At 34.9% G+C, this 24,890-nt stretch overlaps 1 protein-coding gene and 2 long non-coding RNA genes across 5 annotated transcripts in view; 2 read left to right on the top strand and 1 right to left on the bottom strand.

Moving 5' to 3' along the window:
- The first annotated feature begins 7,665 nt into the window (after positions 1-7,665).
- LOC121430223 lies at positions 7,666-11,004 on the top strand. The gene is made up of 3 exons (XR_005972009.1): positions 7,666-7,707; positions 10,429-10,548; positions 10,975-11,004. It is a non-coding gene; the product is annotated as an uncharacterized LOC121430223 (long non-coding RNA).
- A 9,055-nt stretch (positions 11,005-20,059) lies between these two features.
- LOC121429423 (conserved oligomeric Golgi complex subunit 7-like) overlaps positions 20,060-24,890 on the bottom strand; it is a 47,487-nt gene continuing 42,656 nt past the window's right edge. For all 3 annotated transcript variants that reach the window (XM_041626408.1, XM_041626409.1, XM_041626410.1), the window contains 2 exons: positions 24,798-24,888; positions 20,060-21,884 (listed from right to left, as the gene is read on the bottom strand). In XM_041626408.1, the coding sequence (XP_041482342.1) occupies positions 21,806-21,884; positions 24,798-24,888 (170 nt within the window). In that variant the 3' untranslated portion in view covers positions 20,060-21,805. The remainder of the gene's footprint in view (positions 21,885-24,797; positions 24,889-24,890) is intronic.
- Positions 22,277-23,159, top strand: LOC121429424. The gene is made up of 2 exons (XR_005971932.1): positions 22,277-22,379; positions 22,424-23,159. It is a non-coding gene; the product is annotated as an uncharacterized LOC121429424 (long non-coding RNA).

The raw sequence follows: 24,890 nt of genomic DNA, 5'->3' as shown, positions 1-24,890 counted from the left end.
AATATATGGATTAATATTTTCATTGAACAATCCATCATGCTTTCTCTCTCTCTGGCTCTCCATCCTCTAAACACATGTATGTGTGTATTTTATACGGTGAACCCAGCTGGGTTCACGCAGGGATATAACCCCGGGATGCGCGGATATAACTTTCGCGCGTAACGTGACTGTCAGTGGTGGCGGGAACTATCTCACTGGGAAACTCTGAGGGAATATGCTTTCGCGCAGGCTTCTGTACATTAATATTGTGATATATATCATGGCGACGAATTGTCCACCAGTAGCATGAATGACCAGCAGAACACGTGGATGTTTGTGAGTATACCTTTTCCCTATAAATTGTATTCGTCCCGAAGGAAAAGTAAATTTTAATAATTATAACCACATACAATATATATGTGTTTTCGAAACATACGTCAACATAATAATGTAATTTTCACATGATTGGCGTCTCATAAATTAAAGCAGCTCGTTTATTAGGCCTGTTGCCTAATAAATCCTGTAAATTGCCATTGTAAATAAGAGTAAATACAATTGAATGAATGAATATGCGCGAGCAGTATGATATCAGGAGGATTCATCATTTTGATGTTTTTGAGCGTTGATCCCTTTTCCATGAAGGCGGGGGGGGGGGGGGGGCGGGGAGTCAACATAAACTTTATTCAACTCAGTGGCGTGCATATGGAGAACTTGGCCTTGGGGCGCTTGCTCCTGACTAAAAAAATCACGACCAAGAAAAAAAGAAATTGAAAAGAGAGAAATGTGAAATACATTTTCTGAATATGTCAAAATTTATCATAATACTTATGTCAGAATTTTTGCTTGCACGCTGACAACTTTTCATAAATGTTGTCTAATAAGCCATGATCCTTTTCACTTTTTATTTTTTACCCCTCATATGATTCCAATTAGTGTATATACATGTTTTTATATATTTATATTGATGTTGTCTCAATGCAATCTGTAGTTTTATCCTGAATTCCTTTCAATATTTTTACACTCTTATATTGTTTGTCCTCTTAAAATTGTATGCGTGCACCAGAATTGTGTGTTATGATGACAGTTTCCAATAATTACATATTCATTTTGAATCATTGTACCTATTTTATTATTCCTTGCTCCTTGTGAAAGCCTTTTCAATAACGTGGTATCAGCCTAATTCATTCAATTTTATTAAATATTTAGTGTAAATTCTTGCCAAACTATTTAATTTTATGATCTTTTCTTATAACAACATATATCATGTCACTTTTGTTATTCTGTTTGATTTACCGTATATGTTCCATATGTGTTTACTTTTTTCTTTGTATATATGGACCCATGAAAGAACAGTATAGTCATGTAGACTAAACTGAAAATGGGCTATCCATCCGTTTTGCATTTTTTTAATATACGGAAAATAAATACTTTACTATAGTATAATATCCAGCCCTTACAAAAAAATGGCTCATTATGCCACATATTCAATTCAATTAAAGGGGTACTCCAGCCGGGCTGAAAATAATATAATTTAAAGAGATAAATAAAAATCAGGCAAACAATACATTGGATCCGAATGGGATAAGGAATAGTTTCGGCATTTTAAAGATTTGAATTATTTTGGTGAAACAGTTCTAGGCATGTCTTTATGAATATTCAGTGAGCAAGGTGAAGTCATATCTCCACTTGTTCTTTTGTATTTAATTATATGAAATTAGCTTTATACATTCTTTTTCAAGCAAGAACTGAAAAAAAAATGCATTGACAACATATTAAGTGCATCAGATATTCATTGCTTCAACTGATTTCATTAAAAGGGAAACACATCATTTACACGTATTGATTTAATGTAATAACATTTTAAAAAAGACAATGGGGATGTGACATCATCAGCCCACCTAATGAATATTAAACGTGCAGATAACTATTTTCACAAAATATTGATAAAACTTGAAATTCAATCACTTCGTTATTCCTAATCCGATTTTGATTAAATTTTCAGCATTTTGCTCTGTGAATTATACTCTATTCATTTAGATGTAAATATTGTTCAGATTGGAGTACCCATTGAAAAATGAATTGAGAATTAAAAATGATTTATATTCACAATAGTAAATGATAAAGAAGAGAGATAAAATGTGTGCAATTGAAAATATAGATAAAAATGAATAAAAACGAATATGTTTGCTTAATACTATAAACGATGAGAAGGCATAGAATACAGAGAAGCCTTATTGGTGCTGCCACCAAAAGAACAAAAATGAATCTATATCAAATGCATTGGCATGAGGCTATGCTCAATGTGGAGAAAAGCTTACTTGTCAATTTTCTTGTTCAAAGTTTATCTAAACATAAAATTTCATATTTTATTCATTTTTGCATATTTTTTTTCGAAATCGTGTAAATGAGCAATGGAAATAGATTAGCCATCTGTACTTCACCTAGTCCAATGACCTTCTATTTGGACCAGATTTCAGTCGCTCTTGTTTGTCCAGACCAGTCGGGAGGGAATGTCAGTTAAACAAAACAAAAACAATGGCGTTGGTGTTATATTTATTACACTTTGCTTCATTTAATTGCTAATTTAAAAACTGCATATTTAATTTCAGAATAGTTATTGCTGGTCAAATTGGTTGTTGTCATTATCTAGGATGCCTTATGAAATAATTATAATCCACCACAGGCCACAACAGGCTTATATAAATACGTGGAAATAGCAGGATGATTAAAATAAAAATAAAAATTTATAGGACAGATTTTAAACTTATATTAAAAAATGATGCAGTCACCATATATATTGGATACTTTGCAAAGATAATTATATGGGAAATATTGTCCAAACGTAATGTGTCATTAACGGGTTGATTTGATCAATGTAATCTCATCATACACTCTTGATTGCCTTGCAGTATGGGATAGGACTTTTTTTTGTAAAAAATATCATCCGCCTCCACAAAGATGACAGGGTATGACACCACCGCTTACATTCACGCCAGTGTGTCTATACTTTGATTGTTTGTCTATCTGTTTTATATTGGACAAAACGAAGTGTTTAGATCTACACTAGAATAAACAGAAGTTTAATGACTTTCTCTATCAATATTACCATAGAGCTATTAACAGATATTACCACACTCCAAGCTCCAAGAGTTGGAGCACAAACTTACAATGAAATGCCAACATATGGATTGAATCAATCACGCATCTCTCCCTTTCTCTATCCTCTTTCACATACATGCGTGTATTCTCAACGGATGTGTCCATGGCGAAACCAAGGATATACAATAACTCAAAATTTCGCCCTTGTAACTGCCATAAGTGGTGGCGGGAGTTACCCAATGAAAAAATAAACTGAGGAATTTCAATATGCTTTTGCGCCAGCGTCTGTACATGACTCTCATGGCGATGACAATTTAATGTATACCAACACTGTTAGAAAAAATGAAAGAAGTTCCTGCAGCAGAGTCTCGAGAACACCTGTAATCTTACCGAATTGCGTAATAATCATTCTGTAAATTCATAAAACAAGTATTTTTCTGCAATTTAACAGAACAGGTCTGTTTAAAAAGGGGGAAAAGGGTGTTTTATTCAAGGAAATTTGTAAGATTCCATACATCAAATACCAATTTCCTGTAAGATTACGCAATTCGGTAAGATTACAGGTGTTCTCGAGACTCTGCTGCAGGAACTTCTTCTATTTTTTCTAACAGTGAATTCTAGACCTGTACAAATATAGAATGCATGACCAGCGGAGCGCATTGATGCTTGAGAATATACCTATATATATATATATATCCTATAGACCTAATATTGTATTAATTTAAAGGGAAATCCTTCCTGAAAGAAATATATTTGCATACTATAAGCATACGAATAGAGGTTCTCTAAACAAACGTCAAGAATAAATGTAATTTTCACATGACTGCGTCTCTGCATTTAATCAAAACAGCTCTTCCGTTAGGCCTGTCCTGAACATTTTCATTGTACATGAAAATAGATAAATGATTGAATAAATAAGTAAATCAATTATTTAATGATTTAAAAATCATTTTTATTATTTTTTTTTCTTGAAAACAAAGCTTGCGTAATATTTTCAATGAATACGGATGCAGTACCATGATCATTATAATAGGTGGAATCGTGTTTATGGTATTTTAGAGCCTTATGCAGTTGGGCCCCTTTTCCTCGAAGTTTGGTGGGGGAGCTCAACTTAAAGCTTTATCATTTCAGTGGCGCACAGATGCCCCCCCCCCTACTTGGGGCGCTTTACCCCCCACCCCAAAAGAAATTAAAATCACGATTAAGAATGAAAAAATAGAGAAGTGTCATTGAGTATTATGCCAACATTTATCACAATATCGTAAATTTGTTTTGAAATGTTGAAATCTTTTTCATAAATATACCCGAAAAGCTATACAGCTCCCTCATTTATTATTATTATTTTTTTTTTTTTGGGGGGGGGTCATTACGCCACTGATTTAATTCAATTCAGGCGAGGTTTATTGAAAAAAAACCCTGCTACAACCACCATAGTGCCAGAATTATTTAGATGTTGGCGGAAATTGCTTTAAAAGTTTTAGTTGGTAAGCTTAATATTTCTTCATGCGAGAGATACACAAGAAATCGAAATGATTTGTGAAATGAGGAGACAGCTCAGAAGGCAGCAGAAATAGCCTTATTATGGGGCTGCCACCAAAAGAACAAAATAATAAACCGATACCAAAAGTCTTGACATGAGGCTATGTTCCATGTGCAGAAAGTCGACTTCTCGTGCATCAATTTCCTTCGTTTAAAGTTTGTTTTAACATGAAATTTCATACTCTATTCATTTTTTTACATGTTTAGTCGATATCATGTAAATGAGATAGGGAAATAATCATGATTAGCTAATTTCTATACTTCACCCAGACCAATGACCTTCTATTTATATCGGGGCCAGACTTCATAGTCTACGTACAGTTGTTTGTCCAGACCAAATTGGTGGGAATGTCAGATAAAAAAACAATAAACAATGGTGTTGGTGGAAAAATGAATTAAAGTATATGATACATTGATTCATTTCATTGTTAATTCATTAACTATATTACTTACAGAATAGAAAATGCTGGCCATGTTGGTCGATGCCATTATCATATCCAATCCAATGTATGAATATACAGACTATTTGATGACCTATCTGGGGAGTGAGCGCCCTTCGGCCGCTCGTAAAAAGGGACATTAAATCGGGACGGTTTCTAGTGATTCAGCAATGGTTTACGACCGTTGTCAAAATTTGAGAGGAATTGAAGTTCTCTGACCTTCGCCATTGGCTCAACGATGTATGAAAAATCTCAAATATATCCTTTTTCCAACTTTTTTACAACTACCCCCTTTCACCCTGACGAGATAAAAACGAGTGATTTTGGCCAAGTAGAAAATTAGTCGAATTGGAGGCCATTCGTGACATTGATGAGTTAATAACGAGAGAGTATGGAGAGATTTTGGCCGGGGATCTCATAGTGATACCGTACACCAATGGTGTCTCACTGGTATACAATGGAGTATCAGTGGTATTCAATAGTGTCTCAGTAGTATATGCCTCTAATGGTATGACTGGTATAATGAATGGTATACCATACACCAATGGTGTCTCAGTGGTATACAATGGTGTCTCAGTGGTATACAATGGTGTCTCAGTGGTATTCAATGGTGTCTCAGTAGTATGTGTCTCTATAATGGTATGACTGGTATGATGAATGGTATACCATATACCAAATTGTGTCTCAGTGGTATTCAATGGTGTCTCAGTAGTATGTGCCTCTATAACATGTATAATGGTATGATTAGTATGGTGAATGGTATACCATTACCCAATGGTGTCTCAGTGGTGTCAAATGGTGCTGAGTAGTATGTGCCTCTAATGGTATGACTGCATGGTATACCATATACCCAATGGTGTCTCAGTAGTATGTGCCTCTATAATGGTATGATTGGTATCAATGGTATACCATATACCCAATATGGTGCTTAGTAGTATGTGCCTAGTGGTATATATAATCATGTTGGATAATTGTAAAGCCATAGTGGCTTAGTGGTGTTTGCCTAATGAATGCCATTATATGGTGAATGGTATGCCCAGTTGCATTACCCATTATCATAATTCCGAAGATTTAAAGAAAATATATCAAAGATTAAAAGGTATTTAGAGTTAATTAAATATTTGAGCTGTGACTTTTATGCGAGCAGCTTCCCCAAATCAAGTGTAATCGCTCATGATTGTAAACATGGTATCTTGCATTCTTTTAAATTGTCTTTTTCCTTATTAAGTAAAAGGTCTATATGTGTTTAAATATTATTGATCCAGTGGTTATAATACAACATTATAAATTTGTTATATTTTACAATTGTACATGTTACTTTCTAAATTTAAATCTGATGCAATGGGTGCAAAAATAAAATCAATCGGTCAATGAAATCTTTTTTGATAATAAGGGTTTTGATTTTTAATTAATAAGTTTTATTCTATTTTTATAATAATTTTGCTTGTTTATGGCCGCTTTTTATAAAAAAACTATATATTGAGTGTTCCAAGAAGATATTTGCAATCAATCCCAAAATTCGATCAGATGCAAATTTACAGGTGATGATAAACATTAAGTTTATCTAGAACATAACAATTTTGATTTTTTTATGGATCAGTTGCAAGTTTGCAATGAAAAGTATGACTCTCATGATTTTGGAGTCTGAAATTAATTTGCATTCGATTGCTTCGATTGCAAGTTTCTTGCAATGCCCCATATTTTGCTCAAAATGAATTCACTGTTGGTTGTCTTGGTCCCCCAACCTCTATCAAATTCCCATCCGCAAACCCTGATTTGGTCTGTCTGCAACGTCAAAAGCCCCCTCTGAACCCATTTGTACACTATTATAGCTGCTTCCAATCATGAATTATTTCTCTCTTTTTTTTTTACAAATGATATTTTCAAAATTCTAATTCTATTTTTTAGGCCCTAATTATTCTTTCCCACTTGTGGACAGCGTTTATAAAGAGGAGAGATATTCTATAGGCCGATCATTACTTGATTGAAATGATTTATCCACATGGTCTTGCTCCCTCACCCCTATCAAAATTCCCTGCCGCCATCAGGGTATAGTACAATGTAACAGAAAAGAAATCTACTGAATGAAATCTCAATTTCTATCATTACAAAAGCAAATTAAAAGGGAAGATGAGGAGTGAGTAAAAAAATATATATTAAGGGGAAAAAACAAGAAAAGAAAAAAGGCAATGAAGAAAAGAAAGATTAACAGAAAAGAAAAAAGACAACGAAAATAAAAAAGAAAATAAGAGAATACAGGAAAAAAAAGTGAAGGGATCGAAAACTTTTTTCATAGATTCCAAGATCCAAGGAAAACAGTGACACGCCATCATGGTTTCCAACCCAGAGCCAATCGAGAGGAAAAAGAAGACACCCCTGATTTGGTTTAATTCACCCCCCTCCCCCCCCCCCCCCCCCTCCCTTTCGCGTTGGCAAGCAGGGCCGCTTGGCTGCTTGTTAGCTAGCTCTATCGCACGCACGTACGCGCGCGCACGTCTAACCGCCAATTGCAATATTTGAAAAAGAAAACTCCATCTACCGGGACCGCCGTTTTGCTGTTGATAAGTTCGTCGATAATTCATCAAAAAACTAAAGGAACACGGGTCAGATTCGGACAGCGACTTCAAAGTCATTTGTAGAAGGCTAAACAGTAAGTTCTATAACAATTTTCTTTGATTTATTTCTCAAATTGTCTCAAAATATTAGATGTCGGTGTACTGCCACGACCACTGCACTGCACTGCCACCGCCATTGCATGCCCCGTTGGCGCTGGCCGCTGCTCTACTGGCCGGGACGTGGCTATGACGATAGGGAGTGCTTATGCTTTGTGTTGGCTGAGTTGAGCTCGGCGAGCATGGAATAGATTAGTAATTCGCTCGTATTGCCTGATGTTTATTGTCAATGTTTTACAAAAACCATCTCTGAATACGTTGAATTCATGTTAATGCTAATGTCAAGACTGTCAAAGCGTTAATTGTGAAACACTGCACTGCACAACGTAATTCACTGAAATTGAAAACTTGCCGACAAATATTGTTTTGGAATTAGGTCTATAATTTGTTGTTGTTGATAGATGTTGGTAAATGAGATAAAATGGAGGTGAAACATGGTAGGGGTCCTAAAGTTTGAAAAATGATAAAGACTACGCAGCCCCTATAAAGTTACACTGTACACACCACTCATCGCACATAGGGTGAAATGTGCACTTTGTGTGTGGAACTGTGACTGGACAGAGTGACAAACGATTCCTATTCAATTTTTCTACAGAGGCTGCAATAATTATGCAGAGAAAAGTGGCGCTAATGCAGTTTTGCACCGGCCGATTACCCACAACGAACAATTGTCCATAGACTGTGTACAACGGATAGATCGTCTCCGCACAGCGATTCGAAGACCGCTGATTGGTCAATCGCGCAGATCACGTCATGACCACGTGGTCCCAAAAATAATTCCTTCGGACTGCGTGCGGAAGTATCGATCGCGATAACGATATCCGGTCACGTTGTGTACGCTGTAAATAGTTTTGGTTCGTGATCGGATCGCTCCGGTATCGATCGAAAATTATCGAAACTCTGCAATTTCATGCATATTCACGCTACGCTCCGAAACCGGAAGCCAATTGACTTTGCGCACGTTGCGATAGACTCTACAAATTCCAACGAACACGATGGCATATAGACGCTAATTCGTAAGATTTTGACAGAAAAGCAAGAAGTAATCGAAATTTGCTTACCTGTGCAGTATCGGTGAGAAAATAGATCCTCCGAGAATACCTTTCATAATTCATATAAAATACGGGAAAGTGAAATTCTAGGTCGATTTTGGTACGAGGTGATAGAGAATTGCACACTTGTTTTGGTGGAATTCTGTGTGGGGAAATAAAAGGCTTGCACTGCGCATGCTTACTATATTTTCATTCATAAATTGGTTCTCGGCAGGGGCTGGATGACGTCATGTAATAAGCAAAAATGTACACGACCGCTACGTTCACGCTCCGCTATCCGTTGTACACAATTGTTCGTTGTGTTACCAGCATACCTCATCACCAAAATTTGTTCCCAAATGTCATGACAGGTCTCTCAGTCACATTTCGATGTTAATACCACCTCTTTTCAAAATATCGGGAACGGCTGTATTTAGTCTTAGATCTCGAGGCGTTGACAAATGGTTGATCTAATCCGTAGAAATCACTTCGCGGATTGGATTCGCTGTAATGTTTATTGGGACTGAAGTTAGCAAACAAATCATGCTAACATGTGGCGAACAAACAGCCAGCATGCCGCATGCGAATCTTTTGGTCGCATAACTTCGGTCCATTTCAACATGACGGCAAATCCAAGCGATCCGCAATATTTTGAAAAGTGGTGGGCATATTGTGTATTGACCTCAAAACGTGTGTAGACAAATACGACAATTTCTGGTGGGGAGTTTTGCTCGAAGTTGGCTGGTGTGAAACTTGTGAAGCATTAATGCGGGAGGTTATTATTAGATCATTTCATGGGGCTAGGCATATCAATTTTTAAAGTAAATTTTATCCTTTTTTAAGTTTGTCCTGTGATCACATTTTATCTGTTTTTATTTATTTACTGATCAAAACTTGCCTAAAACAATGTCTGGAATTCATCCACTGGCATACGATTGTCCATGAACGGATCCATGATTTCTCAAAGGGGGTAGTGGGGCAGATTTTCCCAAGGAAATTTTATATAACAAGCAAACCAAAAAAGAGATCCTCACTCTTGTATGAGACAATATTTTCAATATAAATATTTGCTGTAACTTTCGAAGGGGGGGGGGAACACTTGTGTAAGAAAGCCACATTTTTATCTTGCTCTCAAGGTGGGGGCACAGGGGTCCATTGCAGAAAGAGTTGCGTTTAAACCCAGGTCAAAAAATCAATCGCAAGTCCCAAATGCGCGCTGTTGATTGGTTGAAAATCAAGTTGCGTATGATATTTAGAGTTGCGATTTATTGCAACTCAAAATATACAACGGACCCCAGGTCAAATGTGCCCACTTGGATCCGCTTCTGGGATTGTCAATACCAGGGAAATGGAATTTATGTCATCGATTACCCTCCTTTTGAAAATTGCTGCTCTGGAAATTTGATTTCAGATGACATAGCTATTACTAGTATAAAGCATGCACATTTATAATACAGCCTTGTCTGAACTAAGCTGAACAATATCACATTTTATTATTGTATTCCTGAATTGTGGGCTGGTAATCAGAGATCCATGAAAAATATCTCTAAAATTAAAGTTCTAAGATCATTCTTTTTCTATTACTATATTAGTATTCTATTTTTGTTTGTATCTGCACATACATGCAGATTTTACAACACTTAAATTGATTTTATTTCATTTTCAAAGTTTGGACGACGGATACACTGGATGATAAGGTAGATGGTCCAGCCTTACATGGGAATGACACGATGGGTGTTGAACACAGAAAACGTGCCGTGTACAAGAAAAAAATGGAGTTTATGAAAGGTATGTGTGTAAGAATTTTCTTCAGTAGGAAAAATTGCAAAGCTTCATGAGATAAAACAGATTGTATTCCTGCAGTGGCATAGCTGAAAAAAAAAATCAGTATGTTGGCTGAGGGGTGGACACTTTGTCCTCATGTATTCATTTGTTGTGGTATTTGTCATCATTGGGGCCTCCCATTAGATAATAGGTTATTTTCTTCCCATCTATGGTTAAACATAAATTTATTTATCATATTTTACAAAATGTTGATATTTGTTAATTGGTACCGTTCAATTGAATGGTAGTGTATACTGCAAATTTCTCGATATTTAAAAAAATATAAGAACTTCTAAAGAAAGCTTAAACACACGACAAGCATTGATGTTTTGAACCTTTAGCTAATATACTGTCCTTTGCATTGTTTTCATCTAATATTTCTTATTACAGCTTCAAGGAATTAATCCTGCCGGGTACCCATTCACTTCACCTGGGTCTAGTGCAGCATAGTGTGGATAAATTTCGGGCTCAAGGAAAACACACCATGGCTAGGACTCAAATTCATGACCCTCTGTTTGTAAGGTGAGAGTCAGAACCACTAGACCACGACGTACCCAAGCTGATGTCATATCCCCTCTTGTTCTTTTGTATTTTATTACAAGAAGTCATGCTTATTTACACTTTGTCCTCCGAGGACTATAAAAAATGGAGTGAAAATTTATTTCAAAGACATGTCCACCCTAACAAAAAGTTGATTTGATTAAATAGAGAAAAATGAAACATAAAAATCGGATGAAAAATAAGAAAGGTATGACATTTTTAAGTTTCACTCAATTTCACTTAATAGTTATATGCACATCCTGGTCGGTATGCAAATGAGGGAACTGATGACATCACTCATTCACTTTTCTTTTGTTTTTTTAAATATGAAATATAATTTTCTCCCCATTGACCTTTGAAATAAAGTTTTATTTCTCACTGAATATGTGGAGTTACCATTGCTTAACATTATTTGGTTCAGTCCAGTTGGTCCTTATTGTCAAATCTGTAAAAATTGAAATATTGTAGAAGTAAAACAATGAAAAACAAAACAAAAAGTGAGGGACATCATCGATTCTCTCATATGCATGTGGGTAAATTGTGCATATAACTATTTTGTGAAATATAAGCGAAATTTTGCATCCGATTTTGATGAAATATTTTGCATGATGCTTGCCTGATTTTTCTCTGTTGATTCAAAACAACATTTTCTGTGGTGGACTTGACCTTTAATGTGAAGATATGCATTGCTGGAAATAATGATATGATACTTGGGACATATCATACACACATGTATGAAAATATGAAATAATTATGATTTCATTTCATACAATGAGCCTAGCAAATATTCCTGACAATCATGTGTACATTAGGTTAGTTTTTTACCAAAACATTGTTAAAATTTCAAATTCAATAACTTTGTTATTATTAGATGTTAACGAAATTTTCAGCATGATGTTTTTCTGATTCATTCTCTCCCTACCAAAATCTCCCCTCTTCTATGCTTTCTTTCTATGGTCCCCTTCATTCTCATAACTATTTTATGTGTAAAATGTAACCGGTCGTCCAACCCATTTGATTGAAGGGCTAGAGGTACTCGAGACTGAAAGTTATGTGATATAATTCAAAGTGTGCATCAGACAAACAAAAAGCACTGAAAATTTCATCAAAATTTGTTGAGGATTAACGAAGTTATGACGAATTAAAGTTGTTATTTTTTGGTAAAACTGTTCTCTTCAAGTCCTCATGAATATACAAAATCACAATTTATATATTTTTTGTATTATATGAATTCAAATTTTGTCCAAGCTAGGTTGTAAAAAATTACAATTGACTACTGATTCTGTGTAAGACAATAATCATATTATTTCTCACACATAGTTGAGTTATTCATCTGATTCAGCACAGCAAAAATAGACAGAAAAGAAATAAGTGGGTATCTTGTATATATTATTTTCTATATATTTTGCAAAAAGAGGTCTCTATTTTTTCTGTTTTTTAGTGTTCCAAATTGAATAATTTCTTTCCCTATTTTCATTATATTTTCTTTCTATGTGTGATATATTATTTATTTCTTAATGTATCTTTATTGTATTTATTATAAACTTTTGGGGTGTTTCTACAGTAAATCATTAAAAACAGTTTATCTTTTCCGGACTCGAATATTCTTATCGCTCTTAAACCAACCTGTTTCTACGGGCCGAATAATCTGATTAACTTGCATTTCACTTAGCAAGTAGGGCAGAAATCGGAAAATTCAACCTATAACATCAACATTGCATTTCGGTATGTCTCGTTAGGAAATTTTTCAAAATTCATGGTAGATCTCACTCATTGTAGCAGGTATACGTGTTTCGCGATCAGCTGGCGAGATTAAACAGGCCAGAATATATGTATACTGTGAGATCGCACTTCTGGGTTCAAGCACTTAAGCCAGACATGCATGCTATTTTGCCCTATGTTTTACAGAAAGTTAAACGGATTAACATGGCAATAACCACCTCTCAAAGAAAAATGAGAAACCGTATTTTGTGCGATGCAATTTATCAATTAACCACATCGCGTCTGTTTCTACAGGAAACTTATCCAGGATTCTGGATACTTAGGCGGGTAATACTTTTTAACAATTCTTTGTAGAAACACGCCATTGATATATCTTTTTAGGTGAAAAGAAAAAAAGAGAACAATTTGGGGGTACTATTTTGCCCCCTTTTGGGGATATTTCATTTCTTCTAGGTGTGGTACCCTTTATTCATTTGGCCATGTGAAGGCTATCGCACATTTTGAGTTTAATCTTCGAAATTTGGTGTTCATTAGTTTGTTGTCCAAATTCTGTCTTACATGTAAATTTGTTTATAGGAAAATTAACATAATATCTATGTGGAGTGCAATCATTGATCTCTTGTAGTGTCGCGTAGTCACATGTATTCATAATATGGTGCTTTTATGCCATACCTGTCAATACTCTTTTGTACTTGAACTTATTAGTAAAAAAATGTTTATTAATGTTGTTGAAAGCAATTACACACAACAGATTTAACATCAAGTATCAGGTTTGTATGCAGAACAGTGGTTTTGCCAAGTACGCAATCCATGTAAAAAGCAATAAGAGAGAACAGGTTTATTTTTGGAAATGTTAGTCTTCATTTGTTGTGTTTTTCAAACTCGATCTGTCTTGATACATGTTTATTTTTTTCATAGCAAGATTGACAGAGATATCAACGAATAGCTAAGTCATATATATTAATAACTTATGTGCTTTAATCATAAAGTCTATACTTGTGAATACTCTGTGCCATTTATGCTGTACTTAAACTTCTTATAGTAAAAGCAATTTAATGACGTTCTTGAAATAACTGCTTTCATTTTTTTCTTGTGTATACCGGGGTACTTATTCCATTATTAAGCTTTCCATTAGCCCCAGAGATATGCTGTTCACCATTGGTCTACCATTCACTGTACTTTATTGGCTTACTATACATTGCACATCTTTGTTCTACTGTCTACCATTGGTCTACCATTGAATGTACACTTGTCGTCTATAGTGTATGACCAATGGTGTTATTTGAATGGTTGACTAATAGTATAGTGTATGGTATGACAGTATTGTATGGTAAATGGTAGGTCAATGGTGTCAGTGTATGGTAAGCCAATGGTGTATGGTAAGCCTACGGTGTACGGTGAATATTAGTTCAATGGTGTATGGTAGGCCAATGGTGTACTGTAAATGGTAGGTCAATGGTGTTCGGTGTATGGTAGAATGGTCAATCAATGGTGAACGGTTTACGGCGAATGGTAGTTGAATGGTGAGCGCTCAATGGTACACGAATGGTGTATGTTGAATGGTACGCGAATGGTGTACGGTGAATGATACGCGGATGGTGAATGGTACATGAATGGTGTATGGTCAATGGTCAATGGTAGGCGAATGGTGTATGGTGTAAGGCAATTGGTAGGCCAATGGTGTCCAGTGAATGGTGGCTGAATGGTAAATGGTAGGCCAGTGAATGGTGGCTGAATGGTGAATGGTGGTCAATGGTAAACCTGTCTATAGTGGCCATATGGTAGATCAATGGTGAATGGTGTTTGATCAATGGTATATGAATGGTAAATGGTGCTCATGAATATGGTAATAGTAACGTCCCAATTATTTAAATTAGTTTGAATGGTATACCATTGAGGCTTGAATGGTATACCATTGGTGTATGGTGGGTGCTGTGCGAATGGTATTCCAATGGTATATCAATGGTATATCAATGGTGTATGATGAATGGTAGTCAATGGTATACCATTCAATTTTTTTTATAAGGGCATATACGCAACTGTTTGCATATATTGAAGCAGATGCAAAATTTCTATTTATATTTACAAATATAGTCTGCACTGCAACTGAGAATGAAATGAGCCAACAGTGACGTTAAAAAAACTTTATAAGCGATATGTTTCAACAACAAATTGTGACTTCAGCTGCATTGGTATTTCTTTCCATGTTGAAAGCATGAGATATTTGATAACAAGGATTATTAATGCAAAATCTGTTGACAAATATCTTCATCCATTTGACATGGCAAAAGTAGTCTATGGTTTTGCAAGATAAATAAATTTTGCCAGTCAAATAAAAGAACTGCCAACAACCTTTTTCTTTTATACACACAACAAAAAAGTACGTCCCCCCTAAATCAAATTACTGTAACTTTTGAACGGAACTATTTTGAGATATGATATTTCGTAGGTGGTTTTCTGAACTCATTAGGCAATTCCTGGTGAAAAATGAGCTTGATCGGTTGTGTCATGCATGAGTGATTAAAGATTGAATTAAAAATGACCATTTTTGAACGTCACAAGAGTCGTCTTTCAGATTGTGCAAATACGAAGTTGGGCAAAAATTGTTTTTAGGTGAATTTTATGGTGTTATGCTGTTTTACTATCCATCATTTAACCACTCCACACACAATTTTGATATTGAATGTTCATGGTTGAGTGAGCACAGTGTATTGCAGGGGCCGCGGGGGCTGGGGGCTTCAGCCCCTCACTTTTTTCCAAAAGCATGTACATAAATGTAAAAATGGTCAGCCCCCCCCCCTTCGAAAACGGTTCCGCGGGCCCTGTATTGTGACGTATCATCATATGGGTTTATGGTAGTATCCTCTAAAACTTGTTAGATCATGTTAAAATTTGAAAATGTTGATGTCTCCCCCGACTATAGGCTCCTCCCCCATTTCAAAATTCTGGATCCACCACAGATTTGCCCATAAATTAAACTGATTATGAGAAATTGTTAGGGAAATAATGAATTTATGCAGTATAAAGAGTGTTTATTCCTCAGTTTTCGAATGTGCTCGCTCAACCATGAAAATGTTTAAAGTTCGAAAAGTGTGTGGTGATAGAAATGATGGTTGATAAAAACAACAGCAATTAAAGTCATATTTGAAACCGAATTAGCCCCTAATATTCACTTTATTACCCTTTAAAATAAGTCTTTGACAATTAAATTACCAATTTTCCCACTTTGATGCGTGCTCACTCATCCATAAATAAACAAATCGATTTTTTATTTTTGCACAGAAAGACTGCCCATATAGGTTGATAAACATTACTGCCAAATGACATTGCTAAAGACAATCGTGAAAAAGTTCCATCATATTTAATAAGGGGTTACTTATTCTTAAACATATGCACCTTTAATGCACACAAGTCTATGAGAGAGGAAGTCAAAATTTTAACAAATATGAAATGAGGGTTTGTTTCATGGACGGTTTTTGTTACTTCTGCGAACAGTTATTTCATGAAACTTAGCACATGTCTTCAGATTTTTATAAAAATCAAATCAAATGAACTATGCAAGGAGCTTTGCGACAGATACCCGGTGGGGTCACTCACCCACAGTTACAAATTGCATTTTTTCCAATAACGTAAAAAAGAGCTTATCACATTCCACATGTTCATTCAAGCGTGAATGTTTAATTAAACACCTTTGAATCATTAAAGCATGTTAATTGGTCATGAACATAACGAAAAAGTTGAGAAAAGATCACTTTCAGTTACCAAAAAGAAACAATACATGCCTATGATATTTGAAAATCGTATTTTTTGTTTTCAATAAATGTTCATTGAACCGTGAAACGATGGATATTGTTGAAGATGCTCTTCCCAAAAACAACTGTCATCATATTCTTTCATTTTTATTGATAGAAATATGTAAAAAATCTAATTATAGCAATTTGGACTTGTGTTTATTCAACCGTGAAATTTAGCCAAAAAAGTATCATCTTTTAGAAAGTACCTTTTACAAGCCTTCTGACTTTTTTTCATGATGAGAATGTGGAATTAGCTCCAATAAAATGGAATCAAAGTAATTAATGATATTTGGCTTGTGACTTTTGAAAAGTGACATTTTTGCCTTCTGACGGTGCTCACTGAAGCATGACGTAAAATACGTCCATATATTTGTTCGGAGGATAGCTTATAAAATTACCTACAAGCTCATGTAAAAATATATTAATATATTAAAAACTCGCATTGGTTAGGAAATTACTGATGTGTTTTTAAGGGGGACTTATTTTTTTTGTTGTGTATATTTTCTTGAAAACTTTCCTCTAAAGCACTTTTTTATGTTGACACAAAGAACTTAGTTTATATTAACAAAGTCAAATTTCACAGGGAATATTTTATAAGAACACTGTCTTATAAAAGTGTAGCTAGGATCTAAGTGTTAACCGCGTATAGGCTACATGTATACATCTTTGGTTTTGCAAGATTAACCTGATTTTATTGATCTGATTTCAACTGTTATGAGTAGGTCTGGAGGATTTATTCATGTTTTGATGGCATACAATTCACTATAAAATATTCTTGGTGTTAAAAAATAAAACTGCACTTACGTCACACACAAAAAAGTTGTCAGTCATTTGTACATGTTCCAAGGGAAGTGATTAAAAGAAATGATTTCTTGTAAAAAAAATCATAGTGATTTGAATATACATCTTTGGTTTTGAAAGATTAACCTGATTTTATTCCCTGGGTTTCAATTGTGTCTAGTAGATATGAAGGATTAATTCATGTTCTCATGATATAAAGTTGATATTTTTTTTTACATATGCAAAATGTAAAACCGTTACACCAAAAAAAAAATCATTAATTTGTACATGTTTCAATGGAAGTGATTTAAATCATTGATTTTAAAAAAAATCGTAGTGATTTAAATCGCGATTCAAATCACGATTTAAATCAACGTCCAGCCCTGATGGATAGACGTTTACTTTTAATAATTGCACTCGCTAGACAGTAAACACATGTTGAAGAGAATTTAAAGGGATGGTCCAGGCTGGAGATATTTATATCTCAATAAATAGAGTAAAATTCACAAAGTAAAATGCAGAAAATTGGATCAAAATCGGATAACAAATAACGAAGTTATTGAATTTTAAAGATATGCATTATTCCGGTGAAACAGTTCTAGGCATTATAGGTGGGCTGATGATGCCACATCCCCACTTGTTCTTTAGTATTTCATTATATGAAATTAGATTTAATGAAGTATTTTCAACCAAGAACTAAAACAATTGGATTGAAACTGATTAAGTGCATTAGTTATTCACTGCCGCAACTTATTTCATCATAGTGGAGACACATCCTAATAAACATGCATGAAAAAATGAAACACTAAAGATTTATGTGTAATAACGTAAGAAAAATTAAAGTGGAGATGTTAAATCATCAGCCCACCTAATGAATATTCATGACAATGTGTTTTCATAAAATTTTGATAAAGTTTAAAATTCAATAACTTTGTTATTTGTTATCCGATTTTAATGGAATTTTCAGCATTAGTTTGCTCTGTGAATTTTACTCTTATTTATTTAGATATAAATATTTTCAGCCCGAACCATCCCTTTAAAAGGTAATCGTTGTTGTGCATACATACATGTAGAGATTAAACAGACCCATTTAATAAATCTTAAATTGAAATTGGTCAATTTTAGTTAATTGTACTTCTTACTTGATGAAATCTAATGATCTCTGTGCTATATTCCTTTCCCTTCTTTGCAACTCCTTTCTTCCTGCTGTTTGTCTTTCTCTCTCTCTCTCTTTCATTGTTGTTGATACTACTGACCCCCCCCTTGACACGTGTTCTCAATATACAATAAGTGTATACCAGTAAATGACATTCTGGACCAAGGATGATATTGTTATGTGATGATAAGACATATCTAACATTTCCAATGATCGATTAATACTTAATCAATACTTCTACAGGAATTATAACAGGAAAATATTTGTTTACCAGTTCTAACTTTCTTGAAAAAGTACTGCTCATTTTTTCTCAAGCTAAACTTCTGACGCACACAAGTTTTACGGGTTTCTTATAAACTATATTTCATGTTCTCACCAAAAGGTAGAGATCGAGCACTCTGATCTTAAACAAATAAGAGTATATGCCGAAAATTTGTTAACAAATTATAATTTCCTCCTATAAAAAAGGCTCTTAATTTACTAACAATATTTTGCTTTCAAATTCTTCCATTTTTTTTTATTCTAGCGTAAAATTTTTGCACTCTTACAACTTAATGCTTTTACTTCTTTCACGTTTGTACCTTTTTTCTTACAACATTCTGCTATTCTTCTCCCCTTTCTCTCTCTCCTCTATCTGCCACTCCTCGCCCTCTCTCTTTTTCTTTCTCACATTTCTGTTCTATCTCTGCTCTCCTTCGCCCTTTCAATTCTGCTAAATCTCTCACGATCTATAGTTTTGCTTGATAAATTTGACATAAGTATTTTTGTTATGAATATTCTCATTTTATTTATTATGAATTCAGCAATTACAATATACAATAAATTTCAACAAAATATAAATATTAAGCAGAGCCGTAGATGGGTAAATGTAGCTTAGCTGCCTGGGTATGGGAAAAGCTAACTTGATAACTGTGACCCGAGGATCTCCCTCCCCGACCAAGTTACATGCCCAGAACTGGTCTGTAATAAAAATAATTGATAGAACATTAAAAGATAAATACACGAATAAACAAATAATAAATTTAAAGCAGCGAAAATAAATATAGAAATGACCAATAATGTGGTTTGTGTAAATTGGTGGTATACTTGGTTTATACAATACGTGACCAAACTAGCCCCTAAGCCTTAACAATTTCCTGGGGTTAAAGTGATTGGTTAACATTGGTTTGACTTTTAAAAAATATGAGCTAGAAGGTCACACTTGTCACCTGTGTCTGTGACATGTTACAAAAATGAAGCCCAGAAAAAATTGTGTTTGAAAATAATTATTTAGTGCTTCAAAAATTGAAATATAAAGTGACCGGAAACACCATCTCAATTTCATCTCATACACTTATGTGTAGTATTTAGGTGTCTACAAGACGCCTATTTACAAAATCGGGGTTTGCCTTGTAGTTTTAGCTTTTCATTCTCAATAACGGTTGTTTTCAGGGTTTATTAGTTCTAATACATGCACTTGTACACATGTTTCATCTTGGTTTGAGAATTTTTTAAATCGGCTGCTCACAAAGTTAAACGATACCTTTAAGGAAAATATGTGCAGTGTGAAAAGCATATAACTGGAAAGGGATTTAAATCATTGTTAGAAAGAATAACTCTTGTAGAATTGCGAAAGGTAATGTATTAAGAAGAGAAAATCCAAAATGGCTAATATGTAATATCCTCATGATTCTAACACCCAATTAAATGATACATATGAATTAATTATATCATTTATACAGATTTCATTTCATTTATTGGTTTCTGCAACACTTTTAATAAACACATTAACAAATAACTTACAATAATATACATATAACTGACAAGCAAAACATTAAACAAATAAAACATATTGATTTATAGAAGGCTGCAGGGGTTGCCACTATAAGCTAAGCTTGACTTCTTGGCAACCCAAGTGGCAACATTCAGATGAATGTATGAAGTGTGTTTCTTATTTGCATGAAGAAAACAATGGGTCACCTTATTTACACTAGCTATGGATAGACATTAATGGCATTAGATACAATGTGTAGACTGATCAACCCACTCAATCAATTCCATCCCAAATTTCTACCTTAATAGTCACATTATCACCAGAATGAGCCAAAAATGCACATAAAATACCATTATGTGACTTTTTCTGTCCATTCAACTTGCATTCTAAACACAGCTGAATCTGTCCAGGTCAAATTTCTTGATTTCTAAAGCACCCTTCCAAATGTTGCCCTGATGTAGAAGATATCTTTCTTCTGGATATTTCTGCCTAATCACAAATTGATACTAAGAGAAAGACTTCCGAATTCTTATGGAAGGGATTTGAACAATATACTTTAAATACATTCCACTTATGCAATCATGAAAACTTAACTTGTGGAGAAATGAGTGACTTTACTAAATGTGATTCAACTTTATACATGTAAGCTACATGTATAAAAAAATATAGGTAAAATCTGTACAAAATATTCAATTATGAAGAATAGAGAATAATTCATTCTCACGGTATGGTGGAAGTAATTTATTTGTACCGAACTGCTAGGAGAGCAGGAATGCTTGTTAACCAGAGGTCTTCAAAAGACCTTAAGATAAATGCCTTACCAAGAACATTAGTACACATAATGGGAATGAAACTATGGATTGTGATACCTAAGGACTAAGCCCACCTCTGTGCTTTACAAGCAATGATTTAGAATATTTCATTTGTCTGTCATAAAATTTGTAAAGGTAAAAATCTTACCACACAGAATACCATGCTACATGTAAGAGTGAAGTCACGTTCTCAGACCAAATGGTCCGAATTCACAAAATAGGTTTAAATCAGGAGGGATATATTAAAGAGGACTATGCAAATTTCAGGACTGTGCTTGATTTTGTATTTACTTATGGCGCTCTCACATCATTCCGTGCAAGCCTTGCATGTAATTTGTGGATAAATAGATTTATTAGTCACCTGTCGGTGTCCATCATTGACAGTATCTCATATGTAACTCAAACACAGTTGCCACAGGAGTGCACAGAAGTCTAATTTATCAAAAGAACACCTTTAAACTTGCTCAAAACTTGTTGTGGGTGAGTTGTAACTGCCCTAAACTAAACCAACATGACAGAATCGTGTGACAGGGCCTTTAACACCCTGAGCAAAAAGCATAAATATATTACGAAGCCTTTCTCAATGCATAAGCTGAATCAACTGCAATTATGTAGATGAAATCTGAATAATTCATGTAGAATACAGGATGATGTTGAGATCAATCTATGACTCTGCTTGGCTCCTCATACTCGCTACAGCATGCATTAATCTATCTGGTATCATTCCTTTCTTTTCACCATACCTGCAGCAAAGAAATGTTTAAAGGTGCAAAAAGCACAAGTTAAACATGTTAAATTTTTTTTCTTACAAATATTTCCCAGCAAAACTTGACACAAGTCCATCCAAGCTACTGAACCTATTCATTTTTTTGTGGCAAAAAACCCCAACAATGCACTTTCTTTATTATTTTTTGCTTGTGGGGGCTAATAAATTAGAGTCATTGAGCTGTAAAATAAAAATGTGCTGGTTTTATGTGGTCTTGCCCCCGAAATATCAAAACCTAAAGGCCCCCTTCACACCTGAAGGCCCCCTCACACCTAAAGGCCCCTTCACACCTAAAGGTCCCCTCACTACTAAAGGCCCCCTCACACCTAAAGGCCCCCTCACACCTAAACACCTAAAGGTCCCCTCACACCTAAACACCTAAAGGTCCCCTCACACCTAAACACCTAAAGGTCCCCTCACTACTAAAGGCCCCCTCACACCTAAAGGCCCCCTCACACCTAAACACCTAAAGGTCCCCTCACACCTAAACACCTAAAGGTCCCCTCACACCTAAAGGCCCCCTCACACCTAAACACCTAAAGGTCCCCTCACACCTAAAGGCCCCCTCACACCTAAACACCTAAAGGCCCCCTCACATCTAAACACCTAAAGGCCCCCTCACACCTTACACCTAAAGGCCCCCTCACACCTAAACACCTAAAGGTCCCCTCACACCTAAAGGCCCCCTCACACCTAAACACCTAAAGGTCCCCTCACACCTAAACACCTAAAGGTCCCCTCACACCTAAAGGCCCCCTCACACCTAACCGAATTGCCTGAAATATGCCTTGCGATGGCTGGCGAAAGGCAATTAAAAAAAATGTTTTCAATGGAAACTAATAGTAAATCATCTTTACCCTTTGTGTTTGGGTTCATATACCCTCAAAACTAAAAGTTGCGATTATTCAAATTTACGCAGAAATTTCCTGACGAATTGAAAAATCACTGGTCATATGTTTGAATTCGCATATCTTATTTAATCTGTGGTAATCGTTGGTTTATCGTTCGAGTGTTATTGCCGCGCATAGTCCCTCATCGCGCTTTTGCCAAAGTGGAACGATCTCGAAAGAACACTTAACAAAGCAACACAATGACAAAATTGCAGTTGCGCATGGAAACAAAGATACTATGACAAACAAATTTTCGCTTGCAATCTTCATGCGAGGGAAAACCAATACTAACTTCTACTAAATCTTAATAGCGATACATACATGAAGACAAGGCTTAGAGATACTAAGACAAACTATGGATAGCTAACGAATGACCAGACAAATAATTTGGCAAGTTCGGAGCTGCTTACTGTGACCTGCAACTCGTGATGCTACTCATATATCATACATTTCACCCCAAAGTTTCTTCAGTCACATGAAAGATGCACGATAAGTTTACACGCCAAGGACTGCTCACAAAAGTACAAGAGCGCTTGATCTATTTCCTCATCTTCGTTTCTAACTGCACACCATATTAAACCATTGCTCACTGTTCGTTCATCTTGTTGGGTTATATCAACCCTTTTAGTGAAAGAGGTGAACTAAAAAATTGACATCCTTCGCATGTCATATTTATTTTTCGCTTACCGTTCGTTGATAAAATTTGATATGATTTGACTAAAATTTTATTTTTATTCCTTGAATTTGCGTGCATTTTTCCCATCCGTCACCATTCATCCGGTCAGGTGTGAGGGGGCTACAAGGCCTGCAATTCCTTCATCTATGGGTAGTCAAATGCAATAACTTTTGAAAATATTAGCTAGTTTTTAATAGTACATTGATGGTAGAAATTCATGGTAGTAACTCATGGTAGTAATTCATGTTAGTAATTCATGATAGTAATTCATGGTAGTAATTCATAGTAGTAATTCATAGTAGTAATTCATGGTAGTAATTCATGGTAGTAATTCATGGTAGTAATTCATGGTAGTAATTCATGGTAGTAATTCATGGTAGTAATTCATGGTAGTAATTCATGGTAGTAATTCATGGTAGTAATTCATGGTAGTAATTCATAGTAGAAATTCATAGTAGTAATTCATGGTAGTAATTCATGGTAGTAATTCATGGTAGTAATTCATGGTAGTAATTCATGGTAGTAATTCATGGTAGTAATTCATAGTAGTAATTCATGGTAGTAATTCATGGTAATAATTCATGGTAGTAATTGATGGTAGTAATTGATGGTAGTAATTGATGGTAGTAATTGATGGTAGTAATTCATGGTAGTAATTCATGGTAGTAATTCATAGTAGTAATTCATGGTAGTAATTCATGGTAGTAATTGATGGTAGTAATTCATAGTAGTAATTCATGGTAGTAATTCATAGTAGTAATTCATAGTAGTAATTCATGGTAGTAATTCATGGTAGTAATTCATGGTAGTAATTCATGGTAGTAATTCATGGTAGTAATTCATAGTAGTAATTCATGGTAGTAATTCATAGTAGTAATTCATAGTAGTAATTCATGGTAGTAATTCATGGTAGTAATTCATGGTAGTAATTCATGGTAGTAATTCATGGTAGTAATTCATAGTAGTAATTCATAGTAGTAATTCATGGTAGTAATTCATGGTAATAATTCATGGCAATAATTCATGGTAGTAATTCATGGTAGTAATTCATGGTAATAATTCATGGTAGTAATTCATGGTAGTAATTCATGGTAGTAATTCATGGTAGTAATTCATGGTAGTAATTCATGGTAGTAATTCATGGTAGTAATTCATGGTAGTAATTCATGGTAGTAATTCATAGTAGTAATTCATGGTAGTAATTCATGGTAGTAATTCATGGTAGTAATTCATGGTAGTAATTCATAATAGTAATTCATGGTAGTAATTGATGGTAGTAATTGATGGTATCAATTGATGGTCGTAATGCAAGGAGGAAGCTTACTGTGATAGAGGAAGCTTGAGTAGTTCTTCAATGTGCTTCAGATTCTTAGATGGATGTATCCCAAGAGCATCAACTACATTGCACAAATAATCT

This window comes from Lytechinus variegatus, chromosome 16 (genome assembly GCF_018143015.1).
Source record: "Lytechinus variegatus isolate NC3 chromosome 16, Lvar_3.0, whole genome shotgun sequence".
NCBI classification, from domain to species: Eukaryota; Metazoa; Echinodermata; class Echinoidea; order Temnopleuroida; family Toxopneustidae; genus Lytechinus; species Lytechinus variegatus.
Note: the sequence above shows the minus strand (reverse complement) of the source record. Positions and strands in the feature narration are given on the sequence as shown.